The 12,673-nt window shown below is 44.9% G+C and overlaps 1 protein-coding gene across 1 annotated transcript in view; it reads right to left on the minus strand.

Moving 5' to 3' along the window:
* Positions 1-12,673, minus strand: part of MKLN1 (muskelin 1, intracellular mediator containing kelch motifs) — a gene marked incomplete at its 5' end in the record, with an annotated part of 85,152 nt that overhangs the window by 40,540 nt on the left and 31,939 nt on the right. The window contains one exon of the mRNA XM_008941195.1: positions 7,989-8,101. Coding sequence (XP_008939443.1) covers positions 7,989-8,101 — 113 coding nt within the window. The remainder of the gene's footprint in view (positions 1-7,988; positions 8,102-12,673) is intronic.

The raw sequence follows: 12,673 nt of genomic DNA on the forward strand, positions 1-12,673 counted from the left end.
AAATGCTAAGTCTAAATCCTTTGGCAGCCACTGGCTCTTGGGTGTTTCTCCAAGTGAAGACAGTCTTAAATAAAAGACAAAGGAGTAGTTTGCACCCAAAGGTGTCAGAAAGCCATAGAAATGTATAATTTTGCCCCTGAGGCTAACCCATGGCTATGAGGTTGACAGTTTAATGCTGGCTTCCTCTGTTAGCTATTAGAGCAACGTAACAAGAGAATAACAAAATATTTATCAGATCAGAGTATTTTCAGCATTAAAAAACCCCACAAACCAAACCAGAACTGTGGAGACTGCCACGTCTTCTTTTCAACTAAGTGGCAGATGAGGAAAGATTATGGCTTGTGAAATTTTTGTTGGTCTCACCTTCCAGCTCCTCTCAGAAGGTAATTCAGTCGTGCAGCTGCAGGAACTGCACCAGCTCCCCCTGGGGAAGCAGCACACAGCTCGTCTCTGCTGCGTCACAGTTGCAGAAGCAAGAAGCCTTTTGATTTTGAAATCATCTACCCAGAGGAAAATCAGCCAAGAAACAGTGCAAGTGCTTTCACTGGAGGTCTGTGAAGCATCACACTAAACCCTTCTCTTCCATCCACTGGGAAGAACGAGCAGAACTCATGGCAGCAAGCACACGTGGAGGAGCTCTGAAAGGCAGAGCCCTGAAAACAGAGCGTGCAGGGGGCACTGCAAGGAGCAGAACCCAACAGCTCCTGAATCCCAGGATCAGCAGAACCTCCACCCTCTACATGCCCTGGAAAACTCATTCATTAAGTCCTATTACACATGCTAAGCTCTTTCAGGGCTGAGAACTCAACGTATCAATGCTCTATCCATTCTGCCAGCATATGCTCTCGAGACAGAAAGCTTATGTCCTAATTACCTCCAAAACCTGCTGGCAGAAATCAAATTATTAGCAGCAAAGTCCACAAAAACTTCCTATATTTTCGAGCATGTAATTACCCAGACAATTTAGCTAAGGATTTGTCTATGACACTACTTGAGAATGCTTCCCCTATGTTACCATAACTGATATATCTTTAGGGATTTCTGTATTTGTACAGCTTGAGGAATGTTAATGTAACAAAAGTCTTCCACAGTCTAGAAGAAATAAGAGACTACTCTACTCCCAGGGCAAAGTTGAGTAGTGTGTGAAGCCACTTTCACCTTGCCAACGAGAATAAACTCTCCTCCTACCTTCTACCCCCACATATTCTCCCATTAAAACCCTTTTTCCCCATCCATTCTCTGTGAAATGCAGGATTCCAGCTGGCTCTGTTCTTACAGGTGCCTATTTCTGTGTCCTGAAAACCCAGAAGGAAATAAGTCAGTGTTCTGTATACCAAAATCCATCACCTCACTAAATCCTTACCTGAAAACTCCTGGTGATTTTTACCAGCATAAATGCCACCAATGAACCACACACAATGGATTACTCCAAGGTGTACAAGTCCATGACAAGCTGCACGAAAACTCCAGAATACCCAGAGGCATCCACAGCCACCCACCTGTCTCCCTGCACTGCCTCATCTGCCACTTACAGGACGATTATGGGATGATGCAATAACTTGTTAAGAAAGTCACAGAAGTAAAATAAGGCTGCATTGCAGGTTGGGAGTCATAAGCTAGAGCTGAAGGGGTGATTTTTACCAGCACAAATGCCACCAATGAACCACACACAATGGATTACTCCAAGGTGTACAAGTCCATGACAAGCTGCACCCTTTGCAGCTGAAGGCTTCATGATGGTTTGGAAATCCACACAGAACCTGGAGAGTGTCACACACAAGCTCTGGGACCGCCAAAGGTTTGCAGCCTTCAGAACACCATGAGTACACCCAAAAACTGGAATTGTTTAGCCTGGAAAAGAGGAGGCTGAGGAGAGAACTTCTTGCTCTCTACAACTGAGAGGAAGCTGGATGTGGGCTGGGGATTGGTTTCTTCTCCCAAGAAACTATTGATAGGAAGAGAGCTCAAAAAACATGTGGATGTGGTACTTCAGGACACAGTTTAGTGATCATGGTAGTGTAGGACTGATGGGTGGACTTGATCTTGGAGGTCTTTTCCAAGCTTAATGATTCTATAATGCACTGATTTAAGTACTTCCTTCTTTACAAGACTGACTTCAATTAGCCACGTGTGGAGGAATGGGACCTCCACACATGGAAACACCTGCTGTTAGGAGTAACTGAAATTCAGCTGGTTTTCTGAGCTTTTTTTTTCCATGCTGGAAGCAAGACTACAGGCACCTAGTGATGGAACTGAGCCCCTTGAGACCCAGAGCTGGTTTAAAACGTGGATGATCTTTAAAAAAAGGTCAAAGTTAATAAAGACAAAAATAAGGGTTAAGAGGACAGAGCTCCTTAAGGAACACAAGTCAGCATAAGCAAGTAAGAAGTTACTTTCAAAAGCTGAAAACTTTCTCAAAAAGGTTTTTTTTTAAGGATTGTTTTTAAAAAATGAAAAATCAAGGTACTTGTCTCTCCAAGGGGTCTTTTTGTTGCAGGCTGCCTCTGTGCAAATCCCTGGAGAAGTCAGTCAGGCATATCTGAAAGACTCTCTCTAACATTTTGGAGAAAGAATGTTGGCTAGGACATTTTAAAATCATTATGCCCCTAAGCCAGGAGGAAAATAAAACCTTAGCATGTGCTATTTAGGAGCAGCCTACCACACTTTTCATTGGGTTCACTTCAGCATCTGCCTTCTTTGTCCCTCCTTTTGTAGGCATTGACACTATTTGGGGAGTTGGCTCCGAGGTGGATCTGCAGCATCCAAGTTTCTGGTGCAGGCTTTGGGGGACAGCTGCTTTCTCCCTCTGTGCTTTTGTGGCACCGGGCGTCTCGTACCGCTGAGCATCTGCACGGCTGGAACTCCTCAGAAGGAGGACATGGCACGTGCAGGGGATTAGATCTCAAGTCCATAAACATGGCAGTGTTTGAAACAAAACCCCCTCAAGTGACTTCATCTTCCAAACTGTACCACCATCTGTGGGAAGGAGTCAATATTGGGGACTGGTTCAGCTCTTACGCTTCACAATCAGCATGGGGTGGAAGCTTTACATCGACAGGTTTATATAGTTCTGCATCACACCCAAAAAAAAGAGAAAAAGCAGATGTAGGTGACACAAACAAGGGCCTAAAATGCTTGTGTGGTGAGAAGACATTGGAAGCTTTAGGTAAATTCACTCGTGTCAACAAAGGTAAAGAACTGCATGGAGAGAGCACAAAGTGTGACTGGAAACACAATAGCTGTGACATTCACCCTGGTGCCACTATTCTGAGATCTTCCCACACGTGTCAGCTTCTCCTTCCAGAACCCTGGGAAGCACTTGGTGTCAGCAGCAAGCTGTCCCCCTCCCAGCACATCCATTCCCTACCTCTTTTTGAACCTACTGAACAGTAGGCACTTGTTGACCTGCACTTTCCTTCACTGTGAGAATTGGTTTATCCTTTCAGCCAGCTAACCCACGAGGAGGGTTTTACTCAAACAGCCCAAATGAGGATGACTCAATGTATCATGTTTACAAATGGGCACCACAGAAGCCAGGGCTTTGGGCAGGACTGCTCCTCAAAGGGAGATCCTGCATCCTCCCCCATGTCTCTAGGGCCTAAACACCAAAACAAGACACAGGAATATTAGTGACATGCAAAATACACCAACGACCACACTTCTGGATTCTCATTTATCACCTCTCCAGAGGTATCAACACACCTCAGCATTTTGATGCTACTTAAAAAGCCACATAACTATCAATTTACACCCTGCAAACTCTTCCCCACACTTCACTTCAACTGTCCTCCTGCATCAAATTTCACTAAATTCACCTCCAAAAGGCTTGGAAACTAGAAAGATCAAACATTAAAACACACACATGAAGTTTCTCTACTAATTGACACTGGCCTGGGATCAAAATGCCCAAAGAATGAGAAGGTTTGTTTTCTGAGAACTATTTTTTCCCAAATCCTGGAAAGCTCTACAGATCTTCAAGCACTTAGCAAACCCTGGAGACAAGAGCATTTGTCAGAATATTCCACTTGGTTCAGGATAATAACCCTTAAAGGCTCTTGGACTAAACATCAAAAGCAGCGTGGGCAGCAGGGAGGTGATCCTCCCCCTCTACTCTGCTCCTTGGAGACCCCACCTGTAGTCCTGGGTCCAGCTCTGGAGCCCCCAGCACAAGGAGGACATGGACCTGTTGGAGTAGGTGCAGAAGAGGACAACAAACATGATGCAAAGGCTGGAACTGCTCTGCTGTGAGGACAGGCTGAGAGAGCTGGGGTTGTTCAGCCTGGAGAAAAGGAAGCTCTGGAAGACTCTCTTGCAGCCTTTCAGTATCTGAAGAGGGGCTACAAAAAAGCTGGAGAGGGACTTTTTACAAGGGCTTGTAGTGAGAGGACAAGGGCTAATGGGGCTTCAAATTGGAAGAGAGGAGATTCAGATTAGAAATTAGGAAGAAGCTCTTCACTATGATGGTGGTGACATGGGAACAGGTTGCCCAGGAGAAGTTATGGATGCTCCATCCCAGGATTTGTTCAAGACCAAGCCAGATGGGGCTTTGAGCAACCTGGTCTGGTGGGAGGTGTCTCTGCCCACGGCAGGAGGTTGGAACTAGAGGATATTTAAGGTCCCTTACAACCCAAACCATTCAATGATTCTAAAGATGTATTAGCTGTGCCTCATGCCAGCTGATTGGTTGACTCGTTTAGGTTGGAAAAGACCTTTAAGATCATTGAGCCCAACTGTTAACCCAGCACTGCCAAGCCCACAGAGTGCAGTTCATTTTAACACATGTACCAATTTCTACCAGCATTAGAACATTTCACCAGCACGCTCCACACAGGAGACAGGAGGACAGAATTGTGGCTAGAGTTGAGACGTCATGAGCTGCCCCATGCTGCATCTCCTTGGGTGGGTGCAGGCTTGGAGAAGGAGGATTTGAGAAGGACTACAGGAGCCTTGCTGGATCCATACACTGAAGCAGTGGTGAGAAGTTCTAGTTCAGGTCTATTTGTCCATCAGCAGCTGTCACTGATTAATTAGACCAGAAGTGTTAGAAGCAGAACAAGCACAAGAGAAAAACAAGACTAAGTTAGAATCTACCCTGAATATTTTTTAAAATTCCATGTCAAGAGACACTTCCTTTCAGCAAGCTGTTTGTGAACAGTTGATATCTCTATTACAGAAACATCTGGAGTCTTTGTTTCTGAATTTACTTCTCAACATTTGAGACTGACCTTTTCATTTTTAAATCAGGTTTTATCCAGATTTCTTTAGAAAATAGAAAAAAACCCACACCAAACCAAATAACACTTTCTCCCATCCCTGCAAGAGTCAGGCACGAGGAACTTGAAGAGAGAATATCCTGTGCTGCTGGCACTGCTGATGCCTGGCATCCCAGCCAGGCCTCCCAAGCTTCACAGAGGCTCACCTGGATGCACCAGGATCCCAGCAAGGAAGGAAATGGAGATAGACAAACATACTACATAGCTACAAAGCCAGCAGAAAAGTGAGAGAGCCAATGGCAATTGTTGTGCCTTCTTCTCTATCACTGCAGGAGCCCAGCAAGGAAGGAAATGGAGCTAGACAAACATAGACAGATACAAAGCCAGCAGAAAAGTGAGAGAGAGAATGACAATTGTTGTGCCTTCTTCTCTATCACTGCTTTTCACTTTCCCAATGGCTTTACAGAGGGAGGCAAAGGAAAGGAAGGTCTGGTTGTTTATCATCTATGCTGTTCAACATCTTTGTCAGCAACATGGGCAGTGGGATCCAGTGCACCTTCAGCAAGTCTGCCAGTGTCACCAAGCTCTGTGGAGTGCTCGTCACACCTGAGGGGCAGGATCCACCCAGAGGAGCCTGGACAGGCTTGAGGTAGGACTGTACAAACCCCATCAAGTTCAACATGGGCAAGTCCAAGGTCCTGCACATGGGCTGGGGCAAACCCCTTTATCAATACAGGCTGGGGGTGAAGGGCTGGAAAGCAGCCCTGGGGGTGCTGGAGGATTAAAGACTGATTATGACCCAGCAAAGTGCACTCATAGCCCAGAAGCCACTGGCAAGGCAGGGAGGGGATCCTGCCCCTCTTCCCGCTCTGTGAGACCCCCCTGCAGTGCTGGGGCAGCTCTGGAGTCCTCAGCACAGCAGAGCCAGGGACCTGCTGGAGCGGGGCCAGAGGAGCCCCAGCAATGCCCCAAGGGGGGAACCCCTCTGCTGGGAGCCCAGCAGGAGAGAGTTGGGCTGGGGCAGCCCCAGAGGAGAAGGCTCCAGCTGGGGAGACCTGCTGGGGGCTGCCAGGACTGCCAGGGGCCTACAGGAAGGATGGGAACAGCATTTTATCAGGGCCTGTTGCAACAGAACAAGGGGTGATGGTTTTAAACTAAAAGGAGAGAGATTTAGAACTGATGTAAGGAAGATATTCTTCACTGTGAGGGTGGTGAGACCTTGACTCATGTTGTCCAAAGAGGCTGTAGACACCCCATCCCTGGAAACGTTCCATGTCACATTGGACAGGGCTCTGAGCAACCAGCTCTAGTTGCAGATGTCCCTGCCCATGGCAGGGGGGTTGGAAGCAGATGACCTTTTAAAGTCCCTTCCATCCCAAACCAATCTATCATCTTTATGGTTGATAAAAGAAATGATTCCCAGTTCCCCCTTGGTGTTGTGTCACACACCCCCTTTATCCTAAGGAGGTGACCTGCTGGGTACTCAGTGATAAAAACACAACCCATGGTTAAGACAAACAGATGCAACCTAAGTCCAGGCTCCAGGACTGAACTCTGTGAGACACAACGTGGCTTCAGCATCATATCACTGAACATACAAATTGCCATGAGCAGGGATGATAGAAAAAATCACAGTAAGAGTTAAAAATTTCACAAGGATACAAAACAAAAGGTCAGTTTTACCTTTATACAGCTCTGTTATGGCAGAAACTGGAATGTCACGTTCAGTTTTGTTATTGCCCATTTTGTAAAGGATGTCAGAGACAGCAAGTGCATGACAGGCACAAGAGATTTGAAGGCTATAGGAAGGTTATCCCTTCCTGGGATGGGTTTTCTTCCAGTTCAGGCTATGTGTCCTATTTGATTACAACCTCTAAACACCTTTGCCAAGAAAAAAATGGCAACATTCAAGTGTTATTTAATCTGGTACAGAAACTCTCCAAATAAGCTGTGACAAGAAACTAGAAAAATACTAGTGGGAAATCAGACATTTTTATACTTCTTTTTTCTGAACAGTTGAGCAAATCAGCTCCTGAATTTGTCAAAAAATGGTAGAACCTCAAAACTTTTTATACCTTCAAGAAGCTGAATAAATTCCCTGAAGTCATGCTCTGACAAACAAGTAACAAGCTCAGAACACAATAACCACACGGAACTTTAACATTTCACAGTATATAGCAAAATGAATTACAGAAGCCAAAGGTCTTGGACTTTTTTTGTTGTTACCTCCTATAACCCAAGCTACATTCATTTCAGAGGTTTCATACGTCACATGCTGAGCAAACAGGTCAAGGAAAATGGCTCAAATGAACACCATGAAAGCTCCTGGGATTGTATGGCCTCTGGCAGTTACCCTGTCCTCTAGACTTCTGTTTGAGAGTTGTCCATTTCTACTCATTTCTGACAGAAGCTAATAAACAATTTGTTTCTGAAGCTCAATAGCAGCATCAGGTCTAAAGTGGTTATGAGCCAGTCTGGTTGTTCAGTCCTATATCCAGTTATTTATCTCCTGTTCTACTCACTGGACTGATTTTTGGCGGATCAATCTGCTTTTGAGAAACAAACTTTTCCCCTCCAGTAGTCTTAACACTTCAAATTGACATCCCTCACATTTTCACCAACGTAAGCATTTCAAAAAGTCTTCAGAACTTCCAAGGGCTGAATTTTGTGGCTCTGGCTGCCAGCTACACATCAATACAAGCACTTCAGAAGCATGGCATTTTTCTCTGCAACAGTTCATCAATTATTTACAACACAGGCATTTGTAAAACTTACCTCTTTCTCAGTATCCCTGGATATACAGGTCCACTGGTTTTCCTTCACACTGTATGCCCAGAAGTCGGCCAGATCCTGAGTTCCATCCCAGCCACCAAACAAATAAACAGTTTCTGTTAAAAAAAGAACATGTTAGTATTATTTTAGCAAGAGAATGCCTTCACACAGGCTAATACCTACACATAGACAAGCAGAAAAGAAACTGAAACCAATTCTCACTTAAAGCACCACTCCTCTTTGAATGGAACCTGTCACCAAGGCAAAGAAACGTGCTTGGGTTTAATAACAGAAGTTTTGGGGATCAATAGACAGCCAGCTCTAAAGGAGTCATTTTCTATTTCTGTGTTTGCATAAAGGGCAATCAAATCCATGGCGTTCTGATGAAAATTCAAGGCAGGCAAATGAGCAATATTTATCATCTTGAACACTGTATATTTCAGTCTATAAATGGCACCTCATCTCCTACCCTGCACAGTGCAACATCTATGCATGAGAAAGAATTCAGAGATAGGAGCAGCAAAGCTTTTCTTGTTCAACCCATTCCTTTGAAAGAAAACTTATATCAGCTATGAAATCCTCTTCAAGGGAGATGCCTCGCACAAAATAAACTTACCTGGTGCCACAAAAGCAAGAAAGTGAGTGAGTTACACATTTAAGTCAGTGTTTCAGGCCTATCTTCACCTCAAACCCACAACTCTGCACACAGCAAGCTCAAAGACTTCTCAGACTCACTGATAAAACCAGATGAAGCATGGGAAGCATTTAAGGAAGAAGTCTCTGCTGTGACATGGAGAGATAACTAAGCTGCTCCTATTATAGAAACCTCACTATCTGGTCTCAAAGGCAAAAATAATTCATTTTTAGACTGCATTCAAGACAAGCCCAAGAAGAACAAGCCACCGAAGACTTGCAGAACTTTGAAAAACTCCTTTAAACTCCATAAACCAGCTCTATTATGGAGGTAATGGCCAATTTTTAATCCAACACCAATTAAAGAGCAGCGTTAGAAGCACCATTAGAAAATGGGAATAGTCCCTGACCCTTACCTACCATCAGGATAGTGGTCATCACCATGGAAAGGTTACCCCGGTTCATTAACTTTAATTACCCTTCCTCCTGGACTCAGGGCTCCCAGTGTTCCCTGCAAAGAGCAGGTCCCTTTGTGCCCATAAATTCTCACAGCTCACAAAACCCACATTACCACAACAGCTTCATTGATAGCTGAGAAAAATAAAAGATTTGGCAGCAGTGAAGTATCCTCCTGGGGCCTTGCCAAAACGTCATGCCCGCCTGCGAGGCCTTTGTCGCCTCCCATGAGATTTAACAGCAAACCTGAATGAAGCTGAGGAAAACTCACATTTTGAAAGTTACCTAGAATCAAGCTGACAGAATTAACTGGGATGTCAGCAGTGAAAGAGGAGTCCCTACAGCTAGCAGGGAGTGTGAGCATCCCCAAGGGCTGGGAGCAACCCTGATAAGCCCAGTGTACGTGAAGAGTGTGCCAAGAGTGCTTCATCCTGACGTGGAGCTGTGGCTGGGATGGGGAAAGGCTCCAGCACTGTCCACACTCCAACCACCACCATCTTTTAGTGTTAGGACTTATTACAGAACTCTGTATGGATTTTGTTAGGCAGCTTTTGTGATTTTCAAGAAATCTCTTAATGAAGAACTGCATCTGTTGCTGGGGACGTCAAGAAAATAAATTTTCATTTTCTCTTAAAGTTTGTGTTGTTCTCTCTTGGTATAAGGAAAAATGACTTGTTTGGTGGGTTTTGTTTGCTTGCTTTTGTGTTTGGTTTTTAAGTCAAACTTTACTCTGCCAGAGTTTTAGGGGGAGGGTTATTTTTTCACCCTGCATGCAGAGATCCAACCAGGATGCACACCCAGGACTCCCAGGCCCTGCCACCTACACCAGGTATCAGGAAACACTCCAAGAGCAGGACAGACACAGGGCAGAGACCACAAACTGCCAGGCAGCAGGAGTGGGGAAGCTTGAGGGGACTGCAGCAGTCCCACATCAATAAAACTGCTTCTACTTCAGTAGCACCAGGGAACTCAAGCAGCAAGCAGAGTGCCTTGCTCTGGCAGAGGGAAGGATGCTTCCTTTGTACCCCAGCAATATGTAACACAGCAATATTGATGCTGCTTTATTAAAGCAAGTCTCTATTCTGCTTCAGGGACAGAGCAGAAGAATTTTCAAACCTACCTGCAAGGCAACAAGAAAAACATGAAAGTGGTTATATTTACCCAAAGCTTTTACCAGCTACATTTAACAAGTCAAATTTCTCCTCCAGCATCTTAACCTTATCTCCTCTCCATTTATTTTTGAATACAAATTCAACACTTTGAATTAAATATGTTCTCTGACTATTTCTAAACTGCTTGCTCAGTCAAAAATGTTTCTATAACGTCTGAATTCTTTTCTTCCCTTACTCTCTGGAAGACTAGGTGCCAGAGCATTCCTGGAATTATTACAGAACGTACGTTCCCAAAAATTAACATATTTCCTGTCAACCTCTCCTTAAGTTCAGTTTGTCAGAGGAGTATGCAAAGCAGCCTTCTCTAGCCCCTGTCAAACAGCAAAATCCTGGGGCAGTTCCAGTCTAGGTTCACACAAGTTCCCCAAGTCAGCTCTTCTATCTGGCTGTCTTCTCCAGGCTCTTCCACCACCTAGTTGAAGGCAGCTCTAAGATCATCCTGCAAGCCTCTTCTTCTGCAAGCTCAACAAAACCAGTTCCTCATCCACCATGAGCTCCAGCAGCTGACCACCTTGGTGACCCTTCACTGGGCTCACCTGCAGATTGTCACCATCCTTAATGTACCTGAGAGCCTAAACTGGGCTCAGTACTCCAGATGTTCCTCTCTTTGGTACTTGAGGCCACATCATCCCTCCTCTTAACCCGCTGGCCTTACATCTGCTAATGGGGTTCACCAGGAGGTTGGCCACCACTGCCACCAGGACACATGGCAGACACACCCATCCTTACTGTACCAGAGAGCCCAAACTGGGCCCAGTTACTCCAGATGTGGCCTCAAGTACCAAAGAGAGGTACATGATCCCTCCTCTTAACCCGTTGGCCTTACATCTGCTAATGGGGTTCACCAGGAGGTTGGCCACCACTGCCACCAGGACACATGGCAGACACATCCAGCTGGCTACCACCTTGTAAACCTTCTCTCCAGTCAGCCCCAGCCCATGCCATAGCATATGGCTGTTACATCCCAGGTTCAGGACCACACACATGCCTTGGCTGAACCTAACACACACCTCTCCACGTTGTCCCACCAGGGTCTCTTTGACTCACAGGCCTGCTCTAGCTCACGAGCCACCATCCTCCCAGTTTGCTACCACTCCAAGCTTGCTGAAGGTGTATTTGAGAATCCGTGCCCCTAGAAGTAAGAAGGATTTATCTGAGAAGTAAAAAAATGTAGGTGTAAGATATCTCAAAAGCCTTCTACAAAGAGACATCACTTCCCTGTGTAGTGACCATAGATTAAGTTATCTGCAAGCAGCACTGCCCACTCTGTAAGGAGCACTTGGAGCACAGACACAAAGCCAGACCTGGGATTTTCTTGAGGTGTCTCAGCCCTCAGCTCCTGAAGCACGGCTCAGTGGGGAGGGTGGCTGGTCTGGGAAGGCATACAGCCTTCTCAAATGGAAGTTGAGTAACTTCCAGAATCCAGCAGCTGTTTGTGTTTCAGAGCCTAGAAGCCATCTGTGTTTTGCTTCGGAGATCTCTTCATCTTGTACACAAGTCCTGTCTTTAAATATCTTATGGATAGCAGTGTTTTCCTCAGGCAAAACAGCATCCTTCTTCATGGCTGTTGCTCTCCCTTCATCTCCTTCACCTTCCCAAGCTGCTTTAGAAGCAGCCTTATCACCTCCACTGTGCTGCCCAGATATACCATGGGCACTCTGTGCCCACTGCCCTCCAACTCCCAACTGTTCCCAACCTACAGATTTGTTCTTACTTATCTAATAGGATAAACTAGTCAGAATTCCTTCCACAAAAGGAAAAGCAAATTAACATAGAACCAAAATTACAGCATAGTTTCACTTCAGTGAATAGACGTAACACATCAATAGAGACCATTTCTCTAATATTTTCCTTTAAAAAAAAGTTTCCCTTGCCAAAGAGAAACAGAAAAAAAATCACCCTGGTCGCTTCACTATTTTTTCTAAAACAGGCTTGTCAGAAAACTTCAGAAGGCTTTATCTAAAATAAGAGATGAACTTTTAAACAAACAGGATATACCACAAAGGATTCTTTTTAATAGGGTGAGTTCTATACAATCTACAATTCTCTTACCAAAATAAATTATGGAGCTTTATGCACTACACTGTCGAGCACATAAAACTCTGTCTGCCCTGTAAGAGCAGGGATCAGTTCCACATTAGTTATGGAATTATAAACCAAATCACCAAAACACAGCACTGATACTCCTACCAAGTATCAAAGTATCCACGACCTCCCCAGGCAACCTTTTCTGGTTGTCTGATCACCCTCATGGTGAAGAATTTCTTCCTTATATCTAAACTAAATCCACCCTCTGAGTTTAAAGCCATTACCCTTTTCTCATACCACTACATCCCCTTGTAAAGTCCCTCCCCATCTTTCTTGTAGGCCCCAATTAGGTACTGGAAGGAGCCTTCTGTTTTCATTTATAGTCTAAAGCTTTAAAGT

This window comes from Merops nubicus, unplaced genomic scaffold (genome assembly GCF_000691845.1).
Source record: "Merops nubicus isolate BGI_N331 unplaced genomic scaffold, ASM69184v1 scaffold455, whole genome shotgun sequence".
NCBI classification, from domain to species: Eukaryota; Metazoa; Chordata; class Aves; order Coraciiformes; family Meropidae; genus Merops; species Merops nubicus.